We start from the raw sequence: 23691 nt of genomic DNA on the forward strand, positions 1-23691 counted from the left end.
CCTCCTTAAGTAACACCAGCTGCCTGCAATTAGTGCAGGTTCGCATCCCACCAGGCTCAAGGTTGACTCAGCCTTCCATCCTTCCGAGGTAGGTAAAATGAGGACCCCGATTGTTGGGGGCAATTAAGCTGACTTTGTAATAATGCCGCTTGGGGGGTGTGTGTGAAAGCCCTAACAAGCAGGCATATACATAGAATGAAGGCTACTGCTAAGCTTGTAAGCCGCCCTGAGTCTTCGGAGAAGGGCGGGATATAAATGGAATTAAAATAAATAAAATAAAAAAAATAAACCTAGAACTAAGGAGAAATTTCCTGACAGTTAGAACAATTAGTCAATGGAACGACTTGCCTCCAGAAGTTGTGGGTGCTCCAACGCTGGAGGTATTTCAGAAGAGATTGGACAACCATTCATCTGAAATTGTATAGAGTTTCCTGTTTGAGCAGGGGGTTGGACTAGATGACCTCCAAGGCCTCTTCCTATTTTGTTATTCTGTTACAAGATGAAAAGCTTTTACCAAATGCTTACTCAGTGTTTTGATACTATGTTACTGTTCATGTGACAAGCAATCTGTGAAAAACAAAAACATCTAAAATCATGGATTCGGGGGTGGGTGGGTGGGAAATGACATTGAACAAGCATATTGCTGGACCAGAGCTTGCACTCCAATGTCAGAACCTGCATTTTGTCATTTTGACCAAACCGTCTGAAATTCTTTTTTTCCTTTTATTAAAAGCAATGTTTCCCTCTCTTGTACAGAGTTGTCCAGACAATCAATTCTTTGCAAAGCAATTGAATGTTGAGTGTTAATTAGACATTTTATAAGAGATCTGCCTCCAGTTATTGTTTAAATATAAAAAGCAAAAGTCATTAGATGTCAGACTTCATGCAGGCATAGCTTGATTCATGAGTCTTCAGACATTTACACACTCTCTCTCTCTCTCCCCTGCGCTTAGTAACTAGCTAACAGCAGTATCTTCGAGGACCCAGCATGATTAGATTAAACCTTTATTGCAAAATTGAGAAAGAAACATTTATGCAGAAGTTCAACTATTAACAGAATCCAGTTGAACGCATATGTGCTTGAATGTGTGTGATCTCAAGTGTAATCCTTTCTTGCCCATTCCTTTTGTGGCAATGAAACTTTTATTGCTTTTTCCCAGACTACAATATGAAGATCAATTGTGGTGTGATTATTTGGAGGTGGGCAGGGGGGAGAGGTATTTATTTTATGAAATAGAACAAGACAAAAAGAAAGAGGAAAGAATATGTTTACGTATCAATCTGATCTGCAGTCCTTTGCTTCTCACCTTATCAACTTTTCTTCTTCTTCTTCTTCTTCTTCTTCTTCTTCTTCTTCTTCTTCTTCTTCTTCTTCTTCTTCTTCTTCTTCTTCTTCTTCTTCTTCTTCTTCTTCTTCTTCTTCTTCTCCTCTTCCTCCTCCTCCTCCTCCTCCTCCTCCTCCTTTGATCCCGAAGCAGCGAGGAACATCTCACTCTCTGGAGGTGGGAAACTGGAAGGCATTATTCCTTTCCATGTGCTTGTCAGCACATTTTCTTTGGAGAAAAACTGGAGTTTTGTTAGCATTTAGATATGTGGGTTCAACTTGTAAATAATGATGTGTTACTCTCTTGTAATTCTTTTGAGTTTTCTATCAGTGCAGAGTTGGATTAATGTCTCGGATGCTCTGCTGAAATAGGTCACCTGAGAGTTCAGCCAATAATCCTTCTGTAGTCTACGATAGTTATCCAAGTCCAAACTATTTCTTATGAGAAGGGGGCTGGCCATATTACAGTTTTCGTAGTCATTCAATCAACTGCAAGTGGTACAAGATATCAGTCAGTGGGATAGTCCCCTGGTATGAAAAATGCAATTCCTGTTGAGTCAGCAAAGGTAGTAAATGTCCAAGATAATTATCATACTTTTCAGGCAAGGTGGAAAGTCCTCAGCATAAGAAAGTTGTTGGATCCCGGGTTGGGAAGAGGCATTGGAATTGCCTGTTTTGTTAAATTCTGCCCCACTTGCTAGCTGATTCATTGTGTGGCTTAACTATCAGGGTCACCACTTTTTCTGATGGAATAAAGCATTAGTAACCTAATCCAACATCAGCAGAACTGCAAACAAACCAGAGCCATTGTTTAAATCCTGGGGTTGGAGTCTGAGATGTCTTCCCATAGTGTAGGAGTAAGGAGCTGAAATTTGCTGTCAAACTTCTTGCAGGCGTGTTTTCATTCTGTTCTTTTCAGATGTGCAAATATGCATATATAACAACAACAACAATAATAATAATATTTTTTAAAAAAAGTTGGAAGGGACCTTGGAGGTCATCTAGTCCAACCCCCTGCACAGGCTGGAAACCTTATTACCAGGGTTAGGAAACCTTGGCTCTTTTATGACTTGTGGACTTCAACTCCCAGACTTCTGGGAGTTGAAGTCCACGAGTCATAAAAGAGCCAAGGTTGCCTACCCCTGCCCTGTACCATTTCAGACAAATGGCTGTCCAGTCTCTTCTTAAATACATACTACAGTCAATAACTACCCAACAGTAAAACCTTCAAGGACTCAGTATAATTATATAAAAACTTTATTGCACCTAGAAGGAGAAATGCCTTTGCAGAAAATCAACTGTTACAAAAAATAGTAATCCATTTTTCTCTGTGAGTGTATAATTGTATTTGTCAGTTCTGGGGTTTCAGTCCGAGGTCTCTCTTTCCCAACCTGAAATAGAGATGGCACTATGCCATATTTACATAACGGTCAGGTCTAGTCTGTGGCTTTTTGCTTCCTGTCTTATTAGCTTCAGACCTCATAGTAACACATGAAATATTGTAACTGAGACCATGTCTTTTAGTGAGCTTGTTAACATCGTATGTTTAAGAAAATGTACTAAGAAAGCAGAAACAAGGGAAGTTTACAATTTTAAACTAGTTAGACATTATGAGAACAAAAATGTGACCTCTGGCAATAATTTTATGCTTTGAAGATCTAAACTGACTGACTGTAAAGCAGGAAAATGGATTCTAGATATTTTAATTGAATAGCTGGAGTATCTAGACTCTGTTGTAAATCTTTGGGTAGTTAATGATATTCCTGCATATCCTGTTAACTAAGGCACTCTTGGGGTTCAGCCTTTTTTGTAGTATTTTTACATAATTTTGGATGGTATTTTCAGTGATTACTGACATTATTTCTGAATTTACATATGAAGGCTGCAGGTAGAATTTTTGGGGAAAAAGAGAGAATGGTTCAGTCCCCAATGAGAATTTGCAGCATTAAAAGCCTAAATGATGAAAAAACAGGATAGAAACACTACTGTCTGAATAAAAGTTATGATCTCTATGATTTCTTAAGATATGAATGAAGCAGAACTGTTTGAAGCCAGCTAATAAAGATGAAAGAAGGAATTCCTGACATAGGGAAGATGTTTGCTTGAAACCAGATATGATCACAAATATGACCTTGACAGTTGAAAATACCATCTTTTATGCTAAGTCTTAATTTACATTGTCACAGGAAAATATCCTAATCTCATAATACCAAAATGAAGTACCACTTGTTACAGGTAGAATGGTTTTGTGTGTGTGCCTTTTTTACCTTCATCTGTGTATTTAATAGTGTCACTAGAACTTAAATTGTGGATGAAAATGGAAGAAACAAAAAACCTTTATATCCTTTCAATAAGTTATTAGAAGATGTTTATAAAATTGTTGTACATACTTTGCCTACCTTCCAGTTGGTTCTTTTGCTTAGCTTGTTTTGAGGCACCTAGGAAATATTGCATAATAATTCATTTTCCTTTATGGTTGCGTATGCTCTATTCATTGTGTTCTTTGAGAGTACATTTCAATAATATAAAAAGGACTTTTTAAATGTCATCTGTATTTGGTTAAGCTATACTTGGAATGTTAAATGGTTTGGAAAAGAATTTGGAGCTGCTCTTATCTATTTAATGGTTCATCAGGCTTGGTTATTCTTAGTTAGGAGTATCTTGGAACAGTAAAAAGGAGTTTAGGAATAGGATGCTTCCAATTGCTGTATAGTTTACAGCAAAGTTTCTTTTTCAAGAGACATTTTTCCAAAAACGTTGGCCAGAATTAATATAAATATCAAAACTAAAGTATATTGGGAATTTTGCCATGGATGAGGAAATAAATGTTTTGATTAATGGGAGTTAGATAATCTGTAGCTTAAGTCAACTTTTTGTTGAATGTGTTGAATGAAATGTGCCATTAACTTTTGAGATAAAAATATTATGGATACAGTTGTTTTAGGATTGGAGTTGTATATGTTAAACATAGTGTCAGCTCAGATTCTCAGGGTCTTATCTGAGAGAAAAGAACATTTGCGTGAATATACAAAAATCCAATAGGAGTTTCCCAGATAATAAGGCAATTGACAAATGTAATTGTTTTGTACTAAGTGATGTATTCAAATTTCTTCTTGTCTTCCCCCAAGAAAATGTTAAGAATTTAAAGAACACTACATAACCAATTTTTAATTATGATAATATTGTGCTTTTCTATAAATCTGGGCATTCCATACACTTTTCAATTGTGTACAGTATTAGCAAAACAGTTTACTAGGCAAACTTTTATAATATATAGCAACACATTGTACTGTAGCTCTTCTCCTATATTCCTTGTGAAATACATTGAGTCTGAATATTCGGACTCCCAGCCATACTTAGTGACGTTTTCAAATAGAGCTAACAGTTGAGAATATCACAGTTCCAAATCTTGAACTGTTAAAGCCTTATCCAACCATGCAATGAACTTTTGCAGGAACTGGAAATGTCTAATCCAAGAGGACTATGGGTGACATGATAGCAGCCCTTTCAATATTGGAGGGGCTATCACAGAGAGGGAGGGGGGGTCAACCTATTCTCCAAAGCACTTCAGGGCAGGACAAGAAGTAACAGGTGAAGATCATTAAAGAGAGATCTGACCTAGAATTAAGGAGAAATTTCCCGTCACTGAGAGTAATTAATCAGTGGTACAGCTTTTTTAAATTTTATTTTAATTCCATTTATATCCCGCCCTTCTCCGAAGACTCAGGGCGGCTTACAAGCTTAGCAGTCTCCAGAAGTTGTGGTGCCCCATCACTGGAGGTTTTTAAGAAGAGTCTGGACAGTCACTTGTCTGAAATAGCATAGGGCAGGGGTGTCAAACTCAATTTCATTGAGGGCCACATCTGCATTGCAGTTGCCCTCAGGGGGCCGGGTGGGTATGGCCTGGATGGGCGTGGCTAGAGTGCATATGGCCTACTGGGTGGGCGTGGCCAGCTCTACATAGTTCGCATCAAGGGTGCCTACGGGGGCCTGGGCAGGAGTGGGACAGATCTGAGGGTCTCTGGCAGAAGGAGGGTCTCTGGGCCAGGGCCAAGGCAGTGGGGGCCATTCCCTCATTGTTTCCAGGATGGCTTCGCGGGCCACATGAAACCACTTCGCGGGCTGGATCTGGCCCCCGGGCCTTGTGTTTGACATGTCTGGCATAGGGTCTCCTGCTTGAGCAGTGGGTTGGACTAAAAGACCTCCAAGATCCCTTCCAACTCTGGTATTCTCTATTCTGTAAATTATTCTGAATTGCACACCTATCAGTATTGGGTTACTCTAATGTAGACACACGATTATCATTGCTACTAGAAATTGATTGTACCAGAGTGTATAAAAACCTATATATCAGTGGAAGGCAAAAATCACAAAATTCCACCTTACTTATTTTGACCGTGTCTTGCAGTCAAACTCACTTAAAAAGGCAGTTTTGTTTGCAATAGTCAGAAGTAAAAGGAAACTGTTCAGTCCAGCATAGTTTTCCTTTAGTAGTGCAATAGACAGAACATTGAAACTTAGAAAGTGATACGTATGAATATGCAGCCATTTAGGAGTGAGGACCACCTTTAGCCAAACTGCCTGCATTTGTTTTATAAATTTCATTCAGTAAGGCAATCAAATATAATGATTGGAATGCTAGGAAGATACCGTTTCAGATGTTCAATAAAGCGATAGCATTTTTTGGATCACCCTTACAGAGTCATGTTCTTTCAGACCAGCCTAAAGGATAGCTGTAATTTTTTCAGAATGCTGCAGAAAAGGCATACACACAAGTACAATCTTGTTTTGTTCCCCTCTGCTCTGCATTCTGATCTGTCATTGATACTGGATAGACACCAGAGATGAGGCTTTTATTTGCTTTGGCTAATTAAAAATTTGCTCCCATTCTTGAAAGACAGACATTGGTATGTCAGTGACGCATCTGCTGCTTTTCACAGGTTTGGACTACTGTATTGCATTCTCCTTCAGGAAACCCCTAGATGGAAATTGCAACAGGCCCAGAATGTCACAACATGAGTTATAAATAATAAGGTTATACTAATTTAATACACAGCATTTTAAAGACTTTCTTTATAAGTATTAAAGTTCAGGTTGTGTAAGACTGTAAGTGACACAAAGTATAGTTTGTAGTTTTTGCCATGGGAGATTGGCATTAATAGGACCAATCAAGAGGCTTTGCCAATGGGAAAAATACAATTGGAAACCAGTAATCTTATTTCACAGCTGTTTCAGCTTGAACTTGAAATATAATGGAAGAATTTCTGAATTTTCAGAAACACCAGTGCAGATATGCCTAAGAATAATTTGTAATGAGTGTGTTGGACACAGTAAAGTGAAACAAAAAATGAAGAAATTGTAGATTAGCTTCAGAGATGAGTTATAGATAGTGAAATAGCAAAACATGAACTGTACTTTTAGACTTTGCCTTTTTTAAAAAAAATGATAAACTTTATTTTCCAAACACTAATAAGGTCAGAAATGTATCAGCATTCAATATTTGAAACTAAATCACTGTTCTCAAAATAATATAACCTTGAGGAGAAAATTAGGAGACATAGACATTAAGATATATTTTGAAGTCATATTCATTCCATGAAAGTGTCATAATTCAGTCATAACATTATCATATCATATACTTCCTAGTTCCATGAAAGTCAGCAACTTGCAAGACTAATAGCCATTTATAGCCAGTCTTCTACAAATTTGGTCAATTCCCCTTTAAGTCTGTTAAAATTAATGGCTATTACCATATCTGACCATAGCAAACATAACTGTATATTATATTAGGAAAATCATTTTTATTCTTCTTGCATTTATTTTATATTGAATTTGCATTTTTGGATGGCTTTTTTGTACTGTCAATCTCTAAACTGTCTTGTGAATAAAGTTCTGATTTTACAATTAGGTAAAGGTAAAGTTTCCCCCTCACATGCGTGCTAGTCATTTCCGACTCTAGGGGCCGGTGCTCATCTCCGTTTCGAAGCCGAAGAGCCAGCGCTTGTCTGAGGACGTCTCCGTGGTCATGTGGCCGGCATGACTAGACGCCAAAGGCGCACGGAACGCTGTTACCTTCCCACCGTAGTTGTCCCTATTTTTCTACTTGCATTTTTACGTGCTTTCGAACTGCTAGGTTGGCAGAAGCTGGGACGAGTAACAGGCGCTCACTCTGTTACGCGGCACTCGGGATTCGACCCGCCAAACTGCTGATCATCTGATCGACAAGCTCAGCGTCCTAACCCGCTGAGCCACCACGTCCCTTTTTGATTTTACAATTACAGTTGTTCAAAAGAACCAAAAGCATTCTAATTTTACTTCATGTTTTTCAACAAACATTTATAAATAGATAATTTTATTAACTAAATAGAATCAAACTTAAATGTAAGTAGCTGGAATTTTATTATATTTCTTCATTTTCTTCACTAGTTTTGGATATGGCAAGGCATGTCCCCCTCTATAGAGCTCTTTTGGAACTTCTCCGAGCTATTGCTTCGTGCACATCTATGGTACCATTGTTGCTTCCTCTGACTGGAGAAAATGGAGAAGAGGAAGAAGAACAGTTAGAATCCCAAGCTTCGGTTGGAACTCTGTTAGCTAAAATGAAGACATGTGTGGATACTTACACCAATCGATTGAGGTATTTCTTGAGATTGATCGATTTTGAGAAATAACATAATACTCCCCAAACAAACGCAAGGGAACTTTCATTTAATTCCATGACTTAGAGCAGAAAATGTTTAAATAAGAACAACTTATTTTGTTCTTATTTAAAAACAAATTTGGCCCATCAAATATGGTTTTAATTACTTCTGTTACAAGCTCCTGTTTCTCATTAGAATAGATATTTGGAAAGAACATTCCCACATGTAATAAAACTCAAGCAGTTGAGACTTTTTTTCTTCCAACCACCACTTCTGATAAAAAGTAGGAATCTGTCATAAAAAACCTTTCCAGTTTTACAAGAGCTGTCCATCTAAGAAATGGATAGTACCAAGAATGCAGGGGATCAATGCAGTGAAATAGAAGGAAACATTAGGCAAAAATGACAATGTTGGCAGTATTCCAAAACATGAATTTCCCCTCAATATTTTAGCCACGATAATTTGTTGTGTATGGAAAACAAATTCATTGTTATGTACAAACCAGGGTATAATCCTGCTGAATATAGAGTAATGGGCAGAGATTTATACCTAGTATATTTATCCAATGTTAGCATAAGGCAAATACCAAAAAGGAGACATCAGTAACCAAAAGTAAACATTTGAAAATTTAGTTGCATAACTCTAGGAAATATATTTTTGTAACCAATAGATGCTAGAATTTTGGATACATTAAAACAATAATATTTAATAAATTGAGACAATTACACCAAAATTCAGAGTTGATCTGAATTTCAACAAGCATATTGATAAAAGTCAGGACAAAAATTATGAAACCAAATTTAATGTTTAAATAATATGATTGTGCAGCACTTCATAGGGACAATAACCATAACAATTGTCTACGCTTTCTTAAGCAAATCCATCTTACTCTGATCTAAGAGCTCATGTCCTGGGATCACACTGAATATTAAGCATTATCTTCTTGTTGGTGCTTCAGTTGTATTACAATGTTTATCAAGCCACACCTAATTTTTAGTTTGTTTTAAAGCAAGGAATTGGAGAGAAAAGATAGCCCTCGATCTAGATTTTAAAAAAACAACTAATAGTTGATTCTAGAAAAATTAAAACCTGGTGTAAACAGGAATCCTGTGGTGAGTTTTGAACAGTATATTTCTCCCATGGCTGGATTTAAATTATGTTTCAGCTATATGAACTTATCTTTTCAAATATTTATGGATATATTGAAAAAAGAATGAAATTGTTGATTCTTATAGGCCCAAACAGTTTCTTACTATGCTAATATGTGTCTATTGAATATTGAATATGCATATAGAATATAGAAATCTCAATTGAAATTTTCTTAATATTTGACAGCTGAAAATTATACCTTAATAATTAAATTTGGGCAAAAAGAATAAGACCCAAATAAACCACGATTCATGTTGGTACATTCCTAACCTCTTTTTCTTCATAATGGAACTCATGCAGAAGATAGGATGCTTGTGACATGTTGTCATTGTTCTTCAGAAATAAATAGGTTCATTAATGAGTCATGCGTTTCTAAAGAGCACCTTAAGTCCTTGAGGAACCTCAACATTAAAGAAAAAAAATGGAAACTTTAACAAGAGAACTAAAGAAATAAAATAGGTTCCCAAAATATACAGTAGAAAAAAAAATGAAAGAGTAGTCAACATCTTTCTCACTGAGAATAGAACATAATACAAGCAGAAAATATTGGGAAAATATAATGAAAACTATAGCAATAATTTGAATAAGATATATTAAAAACAGAAAAGTTATTGTATTGATTCCACAGAATTTGAAAATAATGATAATGGAGAAAAATATTATTGCCAACAAAAGGAGGAATAGGTATGTAGGCTATCATAGAAAAGCAGCTTGTTATTAAGCTTTAGAATGAAAACTGGGGGGAAATCTGGCTGAAGAGAAAGAATGTCTTTAAAAGATTTAGTAAGAAGAGTGGACAGAATATAATACCATGTAAAAGAAAGCAAATGATAATCAGACAAGAAAAATAGAAATTAATAATATTAAAATGTAACAGGTTTGCCTGTCCCATGAATTATAAAATAAATAGAAATGGGGGCAGACAAAATATTTTAGAGCAAGAACAACGTATAAATAAATTTATATGTTAAAGAGAGCATTCAGAATAAAGAAAATACAACAAAAATATCCAGAATCCAGAAGTTAGATTAAGAAAATCAGATCAAATTATAATTAGTATTTCTCCTGACTCTAGCTAATAAAAAGCTGTTACCACAAAAAGGGTTTATATTAAACAAAAATATTATTTGTTACACTGTAGAGGAAAGACAAATTAAAATCTGATAAAAGCAGTAAAAACAAGATGAAAAGTCACAGCCTATTAGCTTTACTTAGATGACAATTGAGATAAAACATAAGAAGAAAAATAAATGAAGAAACATCAAATTATTCAGACATGAGGAACTCAGAATAAAATTTAAATGCTAATATTCCATGCACATGTTTCAGAACTTAGCTTCAGCATACTAATTATTTTAGTTTCTGAAATAGATTTTATACACTTAGTTTGCTAGGATTGAGAGAAGCTTTTTATTTATCAGCATTGTCTGGATAGAGAAAAAAGGAAAGAAAATGTGGATATATGCTTGTATACACAGACATGAAACCTGCTTTTATTGGGGCTACGTAAAACTTTAGAAGGAGGCGCTTTGCAAAAATCTTAGCACCTATCTCTCAAGTTTTTAACAACTTTGTTCTTTAGATGCTTAAGTGGCTATTTTGAAATTTGTTCCCAGCTGTCTCTGTATGTACATAGATAAACAAACCATTTTGTTTCATTCGTAGTTCTAGCAGAAGTGTGCATGCACATATGGAAAACTAGGGACAGTTTTCATGTAGCCTCATAAGCCTTGCAAAAGATGTAGCTTTATTGCTTCAATATTGTTTTGTTAGAGATGTCCAGTTTATCAGTTTCAAAAAGAATGTGGTTCAAATTATACACATTAAAATTTATTTTTATTATATGGTTTCCACATTTTAAAGGTACATACTTGGTTAATCTTTCAAGGCATTATATTTAAAGCATGTTTCCTAAATATTTTCACTTCTATCAAAGTGTTTCTTTTTTTAAATCTTGTCTAATTTTGATCTATTCTGTAGATCAAAAAAAGAAAAGTCAAAAACTGGAGTAAAGTCAGATACTTCAGATCAAGAACCAGAGGGGCTGACTCTTTTGGTGCCAGATATCCAAAGGACTGCTGAAATTGTTTACGCTGCAACAACAAGTTTGCGTCAAGCTAACCAAGGTAAATGAGCATGATTTTTTTTGTATTCCATCTTTGATCAGTATTCAAGTTCTCAACAAGACTGAGATAAAAATGAGTTGAAAAATAGAAGATTTTGAACTATGGACAACAAAGATGATTAGGGGACTGGAGAGTAAAACATATAAGGAACAGCTGCTGGAATTGGGTATGTCTAGTTTAATGAAGAGAAGGACAAGGGGTGACATGATAGCAGTGTTCCAATATCTCAGGGGCTGCCCCAAAGAGGAGGAAGTCAAGCTATTCTCCAAAGCACCCAAAGGCAGGACAAGAAGCAACGGATGGAAACTAATCAAGGAGAAAAACAACCTAGTACTAAGGAGAAACTTCCTGACAGCCTCCAGAAGCTGTGAATGCTCCAACATTGGAAGTTTTTAAGAAGAGACTGGACAGCCATTTGTCCAAAATGGTATTCTTCCGAGACATAGAAACATGAAACATTATCCTAAATTCTTTTGCATACATGTGTCAGGTGCGAAAGATCAAGGCCACACATGAAGTTCCAGTTAAACTGATTTATTGCCTGTGCACAGAATTCTAGTCAACTAACTGTTAGCATTATTTTGGTGCTAGATGGGGATTAAGGGAATTCAAGAAAGATTGGAATTAAGAAAGGCCTGTTTGGTGTCCATTTGTGGCAATGTAGAGACTCTAGGCTGATTCCCTTTGACTCCACCCCACTCACTTTACACATGTACTTTCAGTTGGACTACTTTGCTAGAGACTCTTGAATATCCATCAAAGAAGGCTATGCTACGAATACAAAATTACTGAAGCTTTTTATTCATTGTGCTTCTGTTTCTTTTTACAAATACTTCTTAGATAGAATGGGACCAAGCACAAAGTTGGATCCAACGAAATGCCTTTATGTTTGACTGTAGAGCCATCAGTGTAGTGTCTCCACAATTAGGATAAGCTTGTTTTTTGATTATGCAAAATGGTACTTCTGAATTTTTGCAGTAAAGAAATACTATAGATAAATTCAACAGTAATTTATTAAATATTATGTGTTTGTTGTAACCATTACAATAGAAAGAAAATTGGCTGAATCCTCTAAAAAAGCTGCGATGAAACCCAAGCCATTGTCAGTTTTAAGATCTCTTGAAGAGAAATATGTAGCTGTAATGAAAAAACTCCAGTTTGGTAAGTAAATAATCTGTATTATAGCATTTTAAAAAAACCTAAAGGCATCTTTGTAGCTTTTGTTGCTTTGAGGCTTAATTTTCAAACACATTTTTAATGAAATATCTATATGAAAGATTGACAAAAATGATATTTTTATTACTCATTTGTAGTCCTTTTCAGAATGTGTTTAATGATTTAGACAATGCAAGAAGATGCGACCACCCACAACTCCTGCCTCCAAAGATACATATAAGTTAAAATTTGCCAAAATTATTTTTCTGAATATAAATTACCTGACATTTAGTGCTTGTAGTGGAGTAAGAGAAAACCAGCCAGTGCTAGCAAAGCTTTCAAGGGAAATACAACTTAGACAAATAAATTTAAAATAAACAAGATAAGTAACATTATGCAAATATATTTTGGGAGGCATTTCCAAGAATAAATATTAGTAAATAAAAATAAATATTAGTGTTACAGTTTGAGGAAGGGTGTGTGTGTGTGTGTGTGTGTGTAGTATGTATGAAAGAGACAGAGAAATTGATTTGATGGCAAATAGTGGTGTTGAACACTTGTTTCATTCTACTTTGGAGGGAAAAGGGAGAATATGTTAAGGAAAAAACTAGCACAGTTACGCTTATAAGAGAGGAGTATGCTTTGTCTCCTGTTTGTGAGCACCAGTAGGCATCAGATTGGCCACTGTGAGAAAACTGCTGGACTGAGGAGGGTCTTGCCCTAATTCAGGAGAGCTGTCCTTGTTCTTAAACGTAACGTGATAATTTACTCACCTTCTCCTATATTGTTATTGTATCATTACTGTTGTGTTCTGGAAGAATACCTAATTGGAATAACTTCACAGTTTTAAATTACCCAATATGTAGAGGTAGTGTAGACATGAACCGAGGGGAATTTGGACTGACATCTTAATCTTTTAGAACTGTTTTGTAAAAATATTTTTTATTTTCTCATTTGTTTTTATTAAATTTGAGTATTTTATCCAGTTAAAATGCATTTTTGCTCTGCTAAGTAAGAATGTAATGCCTTTTTATTTTTAGATACTTTCGAGATGGTTTCTGAAGATGATGATGGAAAGCTTGTGTTTAAAGTAAATTACCACTACATATCTCAGGTCAAAAATGCCACTGATGCAAACAGTGCTGCTAGAGCCCGACGTCTTGCTCAAGAAGCTGTAACACTTTCTACATCACTGCCACTCTCTTCATCATCCAGTGTCTTTGTCCGCTGTGATGAGGAGAGACTAGATATCATGAAGGTAAAGCTAGACGTATATCCATTATGCTAGCTAAGTAATATTGATACTTATTTTGTGGAATTTATTGGACTTGGGAAGAGGCAAGGGGCATTTTAGGCCAGAGTTTCTATACATCTCTTTTCCAGCTGATAGAATGTGATAGTTCAGTTAGTTCACTTTTCAAGTCTAGTTTTTAAGTTCTTATGGAAACAGGTTTGCCAGAAGCTGTCTCCTAAATTTGTTACAGTTTTATTTATTTATTTATTTATTTTTATTCCATTTATATCCCGCCCTTCTCCGAAGACTCAGGGCAGCTTACAAGCTTAGCAGTCTCCAGAAGTTGTGGTGCCCCATCACTGGAGGTTTTTAAGAAGAGTCTGGATAGTAACTTGTCTGAAATAGCATAGGGCAGTAGCCTTCATTCTATGTATATGCCTGCTTATTAGGGCTTTCACACACACACACCCAAGCGGCATTATTACAAAGTCAGCTTAATTGCCCCCAACAATCTGGGTCCTCATTTTACCTACCTCGGAAGGATGGAAGGTTGAGTCAACCTTGAGCCTGGTGGGACTTGAACCTGCACTAATTGCAGGCAGCTGGTGTTACTTAAGGAGGCATTAGCCCACTGCTCCACCAAGGCTCTTATGAATGGAAAGATGACAGAAGAGCAAAAAGGAAACAGGAGAGACAAGTCATCGAAATTAAAAAAAAAACCAGCAAGAAGTGAAAACTCATGGGAATATCATTAGCTCCCATCTATTTGGGAGAAGCCAAATAGTCATTTAGAAATAATATTAAATGTAAATTTAGCCAAAGACTGTTGCTTGAAAAAGTAAATTGTATTGCAATCTGATTTCCTTTGATTCTAAATATAACTGAATTTAACTTTTTCAAAAGGTTTTGATAACTGGCCCAGCAGACACACCTTATGCAAATGGCTGTTTTGAATTTGATGTATATTTTCCACAAGACTATCCTAACTCGCCTCCGCTTGTCAACCTGGAAACAACTGGAGGACACAGCGTGAGATTCAATCCAAACCTATACAACGATGGCAAGGTAAATGACTGGTCAAACTCAACTGCAGACCAGTGGGATGAAAGCAGATCTTCTTGGTGAAGTTGGTTATCTACAGTTTTAATTTAGTAGGATGGCAATATACTGAGATCACAATTTGCTTTGTGTAAAATAAAATATGGTTTCCTGGCAATGCCCCATAAAATACTATTAGGGGGTTATATGTATATTTATATATTCAGATCCCACCAGTAAGTAGAAACCAGTCTCTGTGTATTGATTGTATTTCTGAATTCAGTGTATAACATCAGAGTTTATTTTCAGTAGAAGACCATGATGATGGGTTTTATAATATACCAGTCACCTCTTGAGGACAGAGGAAGACACTTTACTGTTTCTTAATTTACACAGCACTCATCAGCTTTGGACAGGAGAAAAGCTTGTAGTAGCATTTATGAAGCCCATAGGATTGGTGTCCTCAGTGGTTCAAAATCTTTATTTTCAGGTTTGTTTAAGTATACTCAATACCTGGCATGGAAGACCAGAAGAAAAGTGGAATCCCCAGACGTCGAGCTTTCTACAAGTATGTAACTTTTTCTTCATTGGTGTGGATGAACAAGAAAGCGTTTACTGAATTATACCACAACATATTTAATCATTTAATTGTTTTATGTTAAGTAACAAATGGAAATGGATCTGTATTGACAAGAAAAAAAATGGCAAAAACACAAGCAAAGTGCTCCTCCCACGAACAGTATCAACTATTTTGTGAGCGTTTTTTTTAAACCTTTTTAAAGGCACACTAGCACTTTTTAAGCTGTTACGATAGCATATAAGCACTTAAGCCGAACAGAGTATCATTTTGTTAACTTGAATTGATCCCTGCAAATGGGCAATATTAATATTCAGTTATTTTTATTTTTTTTCATTAGTTCTAATGTTGGCCTATAGAAAACATTTCTTTTTCTTTCTACAGGTACTGGTCTCTGTGCAGTCGCTCATTTTAGTTGCAGAGCCCTATTTCAATGAACCAGGCTACGAAAGATCTAGAGGAACTCCAAGTGGCACACAGAGTTCCAGGGAATATGATGGAAATATACGGCAAGCAACAGTTAAATGGGCAATGCTTGAACAAATCAGAAATCCTTCCCCATGTTTTAAAGAGGTTTGTGATGGTGGTTTTCCAGATGATCTAACTGTTGTAACTCTAATGGTCTTTTATTGCACCATAATGTAATCTAGCTAAGGATATGGCCTGAAACAGGGATCCCCAACCCCTGGTCCGTGGACTGGTACCAGGCCGCGGCATGCCAGCAACTGGGCTGCACAAACAAGCAAATCCCCCATCTGCGGGATGCAGGCAGCACACAAAACCACGTCCCCTCTGGTCCGCAGAAAAACCTCTCACCATGTAACTGGTCCTTGGTGCCCAAATGGTTGGGGACCTCTGACCTAAAATATGTGTTTATCATAGAGATAAGGCATATAGATTAAGAAGCTACCATTCTCTTACTCACTGCTCAACTAGATGTCTTTGCTAAGCCTACCAGCAGTACTTTTCTTGTTCCTCAAGAAGTACTATTCATTCACTCAGCAGGGTGGGGAACAGGCCCAAGACCTGTGGGAACCTAACAGGGCAAGAAGTAGACCCAAAACCTGCAAAGACCTATTGGGGCAAGATGAGAGGGAAGACGGGGACAGGGGGCTGCTGCAGTGTCTCTGGGGTATTTCAGCAATTGTAACTTCAGGCAAGTTTGTAAGTCCCTTTGCTCAGCACCATCATAATTTTGTATGGTCTTTACCTTGAAGATTACCTGTATGTTGATGTGTGAATTTACTAAAGCTCTATTTTTCATAGTCGTAAACAGCTCTTTCATTTTCCCTACAAGAGTTCACAAAGAAAAGTACTAAAAATAGTTCTGCAAATTTCTATTATATAAAGGGAAACCTCATTTTAATATACTAATTATGGGGGTGCCAATTAATCATAAATATCTGTTTAAAGGAACTAGCTATTCTCCCAAGGCTTGGGGATGGGTAGACATAAAACCCTTGGCTTGTAGATATTTGTATATATAGTGTATTCTTTGGATGGATGGCAAGTAGATATTGTATATATACATTTGTATATATTGTATTCTTTGGGTGGATTCAATTTTGTTTACTTACATGTATTATGTATTATTTTTTATATTGTTGCTTATTTTTATATTGTGAGCTACCCAGAATCATTTTGCAGTCAGGCAATGTTTAAATCTAAATAAATAAATTATATCATTGCCAGAAATTTATATCATATCTGTAATGACCTTATTTGTACAGTTGAGAAACATGTACATTTGAAAAACCAAATCAAAGAGGTAATATTTCTTCCCGCAAATTTAACATTATTAAAAAAACATATTTTGGAAAAAAATATTTTATATTAAGAAAATTGTTTTTTTATTTTATTTTATTTGATTGGCTCAGTGTCCATATCAAATTATGCATACAAGTTTAGAGTACATGCTAAAGAAAGAATACATTCAAGGAATATCTTGTTTTTTGAGATTAGGTGGCCAATTATGTTTTTGCTAAACAAAGTAATAATTAAATCCTGTTCACTTCCTTGAAGTTTCCTCTGTACTATACTTGTTTTGTTGGGAGTAGCATTCCTAAAGCATTTTCAATTATAAAAATTGGCAGTAGAAACTGAATTACTGATTTATAATTTAAAAAATGGTGAGCCTGAACATTGCACAGAAAAGGACTCTGATACTTAAAATACAATAAAAGCAAGCCAGACCACTAGCTTCCACTTTTTAAGGCCATGAAATGTTTAAGACAATTCTAATGAAATACATAGTTGGCTCCTGTTCTCCTCTTATCTGTACATTTCTTTACTTACTGCCAAACTTAGAAGTGACCTTGCAAGCTTCCATTTGGAGCCAAAATAAATCATGCAAAGCCCTCGCCTTGTTTAAGATTATATATGACTCTCTCTCTCTCTCATTATCCATCAATCATATTACCCCCACCATTGTAATACATTAGTGCTTAGTTAACTCCTTGTGATTTTTTTCTAATATAGTATATACAGTAGGCACTGTTGCCAAGTGTTTTTTGTAAAATTTTCTAAAGTATTATGTACAGTTAACAGATAGAATATCTATTGGCATTTTTTCACTGCAAAATCCTAATGGTTTTTGGTCCCTTGGTCTATTAGAAATTTGTCCAATAGTAGCATTAAATTAACCTAATATTATTATTATTATTATTAATTTTATTTATATACCGCCCTTCTCCCAAAGGACTCAGGGCGGTGAACAGGGCAGATGTATAAAATACAAAAAATACAAAAGTTAAAAGGAATTAAACATAATGCCCAAGTAAAAAACGATAAATACAAATATTAAGAGCAATAAAAAAACCCCCAACCCACCCCCTATCAGGCCAAGCCGGCTTGTTCAAACAAATGCGTTTTCAGATCGCGTCGGAAGGAGCGGAGGTCGGGCGCCATCCGGAGCTCAACCGGCAACCGATTCCATAGGTCCGGGGCGCCCACAGAGAAGGACCTCCCCCTGGGGGCCACCAATCAACATTCTCTGATCGGTGGCACCCTGAGGAGGCCCTCTGTGGGAACGCACAGGGCGGAGGGAAGTTGATGCCGGCAGCAGGTGCTCCCTAAGGTACTCTGGACCCATGCCATGTAGGGCCTTAAACACCATTACCAGTACCTTGAATCTCACTCGGAAGACAACTGGGAGCCAATGCAGCTCACGGAGTAGAGGTGTAACATGGGAGTATCGGGAAACTCCCAACACGACTCTCGCGGCTGCATTCTGTACCAGTTGGAGCCTCCGAGTGGTCCTCAAGGGCAGCCCCATGTAGAGAGCGTTGCAATAGAAACAGAAATAGATCAGTGCATAGAGTGCCCCCCTTCCTTCAATTGTATTTAAGGCTTGAGAATTGTACTGCAAAACCTCCCATGTTCTTAGCAAATTTTCTTATATTTTTTGTAATCTTAACCAGTCATGATTAATATTCAGAGAGGTTGTTTTTAAACCATTTCTCATTTCTCAAACCATTTCTCAAACGTAGAATCTGTCAGCAGTGCTTTAAAGCAGCCATGTCTTTTCCCACTGTATCTGCCCCATTAACTTAAAAAATGAAGGTGTCCTTTTCATGTTCATGAACATCAGAAGCATCGTGAAGCTCCAATTGCTCTTAATGTACAGGATCAGGGCTTTTTTTTAATCAAAGAACGCCCAGAACGGAGTTCCGGCACCTTTTTTGGATGGAACCTTGTAGGGTAGGCAAGGCGGGTTGTATGACGTGTGTGAGTTCTGGCACCTTCTTTTTTTTTTTTACAAAAAAAAGCACTGCATAGGATAAACATGTGGATATATTAGATATATGTAATATATTAGATATATTAGAGCTGTATATATTAAACACTGGGCCACAGTTTGATAATCCAAACTGTGCCATGATAATCCAATGGAGTGTGCCATGTAAATTCATAGCTAATTCTTATTTCTGTTCCTATTCTTTTTTTTATAGGTTATTCATAAACACTTCTACTTGAAGAGGATAGAGATAATGGCTCAGTGTGAGGAGTGGATAGCAGATATACAGCAGTACAGCAGTGATAAACGGGTAGGCAGGACTATGTCCCATCATGCTGCAGCTCTAAAGGTAAGAAGCATTCACTGAGCAGCACTGCCCTCTTCAGATCCATTATCACCTTATAAGAATTTACTTTGTATTTTGGGCCTTTCTGTGTGGAATTTGTTCCCTGACATATGCAGGGCAGCTACTTCACCCCAGCTTTTTTTTAATTTTATTTTATCCAACAGTGTAAATTTGTCTGGATCTCTGCTCCACAGAGACAAGTCTTTAGAAATTTAGTATTTTTTTCAGTTAGGAGAAGTAGGTCCCCTGCCAACCTAGCTTCTTACCAAATGTATGATGGAGAAGAATGGTTACTTAAGTGCAGCTATAATTCTTCTCAGAAGCCACCATTTCAAGTCTCAGGAACTGAAAGGACATCTTGAAAGCTGATCCTAGTCATCTGTGCAATGCATGGGATGTGTTTCCCATAAGCTTCCTCTTGGTTTTGTATAAGCATATAACCCATGTATGTGAATTCACTGATAAATGCTTGAATCAGCTTCAGTTACAGGTAAAGCGACCAATTTTTCTCTTGATCCTGCACTTACATCTGTTTGAATGTACCAGCATTCCTAGGAATGCTAAAAACTAAAAAAATGAGAAAGGTCTTATAAAAGATGGTATATCCAAGCAATCTTTAAAGTATGGTATCAAATGACATGTATAAATAGCATTAGAATGTACTGTTTGTTTATTTATTAAATGTATATGCTTAAAGGTAAAGGTAAAGGTTCCCCCGCACATGCGTGCTAGTCGTTTCTGACTCTAGGGGCCGGTGCTCATCTCCGTTTCAAAGCCGAAGAGCTAGCGCTTGTCCGAGGACGTCTCCGTGGTCATGTGGCCGGCATGACTGGACGCCAAAGGCGCACGGAACGCTGTTACCTTCCCACCGGAGTGGTCCCTATTTTTCTACTTGCATTTTTACGTGCTTTCGAACTGCTAGGTTGGCAGAAGCTGGGACGAGTAACAGGCGCTCACTCTGTTACGCGGCACTCGGGATTCGACCCGCCAAACTGCCGACCTTCTGATCGACAAGCTCAGCGTCCTAACCCACTGAGCCACCGCGTCCCTATATGTATATGCTTACAATACAATAAAATCATGAATATTAAAATATTAAAATTAAAAAGAATTAGATCAAGACTAAAAACCAAGAGCACAAACAGTTTGGTGGTATGATTATTCCACCAACCACCTCCACCATGGAGTGTGCCTCCTTTGGGACTCCAAGCCAACCAGCAGAACCAGTTTTGAGCCCCTTCTGGAAGGCCAAGAGAGTGGGGGGTGGATAGCAAGATTCCAAAGGGCAGGAGAAAAGGCTCTTCTCCTAGACCCCCCGCCCCTCGGCTGAATGTGGCTACTGTAAATTTCTTTAAAGTCTGGTTTTTGGTTTGTGAGATAAATCACTCTCAACATTATTCTTTTTTAATACAGTCCTGAGAAATGAGTCCCACCCAGTTCAATAAGACTTGTTTCTAATCATTTCTGTACAACTTCTGCTAGTCCTTAATTTCAGCAGGCAAATAGCAACCATCTTTAGCTATTATCACCATATGAAATGTATAGTGGTTTTACTGTGATGGAGTCTCGGGCTCAAACTGCTGTGAAAGGGAATCTTTCCTATCTATGTGTCTGTGCACAGCGTCACACAGCTCAGCTGCGGGAAGAGCTTCAGAAACTCCCCTGCCCTGAAGGCTTGGTCCCAGATGTGGATGATCCTGACGAGCGATGCAGTGCCATGACTAGTATTGAGGACACACTCTTACACGAGCAAGTCAAACCAAGCAGCAGTAAAGACCTCCCAAGTGACTTCAAATTATGAGCTATGTTGACATGGACTTGATAGACACACAAGGCTTTGAAGCACAAGCCAAATATGTCAATATTTGTATCTAAGAAGCTAATTATGTAATAGGTAAAGAAATTGAAACTCTAATATGCCCTTCAGGATATACAGTTTAATTCAAGATGATCTTTTATTTACCTGTACAAGAGTGTAAACTTTTTTGTGCTTTTATTTTCCAATTGTGAGAACCACTGATTGGTATGTTTAAAAGTTATGTATACAAGAATGGATAAATCACTGTTATATAAGGGAAGCTACCTTAGGAAAGAATGTTTACTGAATGTTTATTATTTTTTTTTACTTGTAGAGTGAGGGCAGTTGTAACAGAATATATATTGGTCATTCTTACAGCTACTATTTAAAGTCAGACAGTTTTCACTGAATTTGATAGATTTTACGTTTGGCCATATCTCCATTCTCATATTTGATTTCTAAAGAGAACCTTCTGTATACTTCAATAAAGATCAAATGGACATGCTCCGTCTTATGATTTACTGGTACTGTTTTTAATGATCTTGCCATGAATACATTATAGTTGGAGACTTGCACTTGTATGACTGAATTTATTACAGTCAACATATTTAATTTTATGCTTAACTAATTCTAAAATGCAGTTGAAATAAATGCACATGGTTTTACCTCAGCCAAAATGTGGACTACTCAATCTTTTTAACATTTTTATTAATAACAGTGATTTCTACTCAAGCAGACAAAATATTTCGCACAATGGAACAGAAGAATTTTGAAGATTACTTGCTCATTATTAAAAGGTATTTTAAAACAGGGAGTTATAATTTCAGATTAAGCAAAAAATACTAGTTGAATATTTAGAAATATTTCCTAAAATATTTCATTTGAGAGCCTTACAAATTGCCCTGAGTCAGATGATTGAGCTGTCCTGTCATCTATTTTCCATACACTAACTTGGGTATGGTGAGATATTTTTTTTGTAATCGGATGGTTCAAAGCTAATAGATTACTAGGTTCAATATGTGTAACATTTGGATATGCAGAAGAGTTATATTTGGAAGTAGAAGCAGATTTACAAATACTTGTTGGTAATATTTTATTTAATATTTTAGACTATCCCCATCATCTTCCCAAAATAAAATGTATTTCAGATTAAGCACCTCGTCCTACGGCAGGGATGGAAACATGTTTTAAAGCTTTAAAGCTAAGTTTTGATTGCAGCAAAGGTGATGTGATAATAGCAACAGACTTGGTTTCATACCATCATAAATGGGCACAGTACAATGAACAGCTTTTCTACATTGTCTTCATTCATTCCTAGTATTGGGCACTATAACTTCTTCCTTTCATTTGTAGAAAGAGAGAGCTATAGACGAATAGAGAAACTTTTTTATATTGTCTGAAAAGTGAATTCTTCAACAAGACTTTGGTGTTTGCCCTTACTCAGAATGAATTTTGTCCTGATGTCATGTTAGCCAATATTAGCCACACACCATTATTTGACCACAGGGCAACATTTCCTGCCTTTACTCTTGTAATTTGATTGTAACACGTCTCATATTCAAAATTATTACCAGTTGGAAAAGAAGAAAAAAATGGGTTCAAACAATATATAGAAGAAACAGTCATAAATGTTTTTTTAAATAAAATCCATGAGGTAAGGGGAATTTATTCAATGCACGATTTAGTTTTTAGATCACTGATGCAATTGTATTGGATTTTTTCTTGGCTCAACCAGCATTTAATACAGTAGAAAATGTTACACAAATTCTTCCTTTTGACTATAAAGTTATATCAATATGACTGTCTTGTGGAAAAACCATTTCATTGGCACTGATTCTCTTTGTTTCTGCAGCTCTTTACACAAAAGAACATTCCAAGGCATAATACAAAACTTGCAGTTTTTTAATCCTCTCCTAAATAAGGCCTGCTGAAGAGCCATAACATTGCTAGTATGGCTTTATAAAGAGAAAACACATTGTACCATAAGGAGACTGAACTTCAGAATTGGTTTCACTCTAAAGTGAAACTAGCCTCCCCTAGCCATGTGTATGAAGGAGACCTTGTACAAGGGGGAAAGTGCGTGTCAGAAACAAGAACCAGAGCAGAGTAGTAGATGGATTGTTCTGATGTTTGAAATGGAATCCGCCAAGGATTTCTGTTGGGACTGGTGTGCTTTAATTTATTGATAATAGTTCTGAAATCCAGAATGACTTGTATTGTATTGCCACAAAATGATTCTGAATGGAAAAATTTAAAAAATTATGAAATGCTCCCAGAACATCTCTCCAAGTGGGTGAATGGGCTTTGAAGTAAAAGCTATGCTAAGGATAATTAAATACCAAGTGTTCCATGTGTTTCAAAAATTCAAAGATCAAAGATACACTTACGGAGTCTAAGCCCAATATCTGTGCTTCCCTAGTTGGCCATTCAGCCACACAGAATGCTGAGTTAGAAAAACCCTGGTCTGATCCATCAGGGCTGTTCCAGTGTTGCCGCCATCTTCAACTCTGGGCACACATTGCTGCTCAACTATGCGATTCCTTTTCATAGGCCATCTTTTTAGATTG

The 23691-nt window shown here is 36.7% G+C and overlaps 1 protein-coding gene across 2 annotated transcripts in view; it reads left to right on the forward strand.

Moving 5' to 3' along the window:
• The window catches only part of BIRC6 (baculoviral IAP repeat containing 6), a 153745-nt gene extending 132104 nt beyond the window's left edge, over nucleotides 1-21641 (forward strand). For both annotated transcript variants that reach the window (XM_081313639.1, XM_081313638.1), the window contains exons 66-74: nucleotides 7751-7961; nucleotides 11095-11240; nucleotides 12291-12401; nucleotides 13436-13653; nucleotides 14533-14694; nucleotides 15158-15235; nucleotides 15629-15817; nucleotides 19195-19329; nucleotides 20948-21641. In XM_081313639.1, the coding sequence (XP_081169765.1) occupies nucleotides 7751-7961; nucleotides 11095-11240; nucleotides 12291-12401; nucleotides 13436-13653; nucleotides 14533-14694; nucleotides 15158-15235; nucleotides 15629-15817; nucleotides 19195-19329; nucleotides 20948-21127 (1430 nt within the window). In that variant the 3' untranslated portion in view covers nucleotides 21128-21641. The remainder of the gene's footprint in view (nucleotides 1-7750; nucleotides 7962-11094; nucleotides 11241-12290; nucleotides 12402-13435; nucleotides 13654-14532; nucleotides 14695-15157; nucleotides 15236-15628; nucleotides 15818-19194; nucleotides 19330-20947) is intronic.
• The last annotated feature ends 2050 nt before the right edge of the window (nucleotides 21642-23691 follow it).

Source organism: Vipera berus, assembly GCF_964194415.1.
Source record: "Vipera berus genome assembly, chromosome: 1".
NCBI lineage: Eukaryota > Metazoa > Chordata > Lepidosauria > Squamata > Viperidae > Vipera > Vipera berus.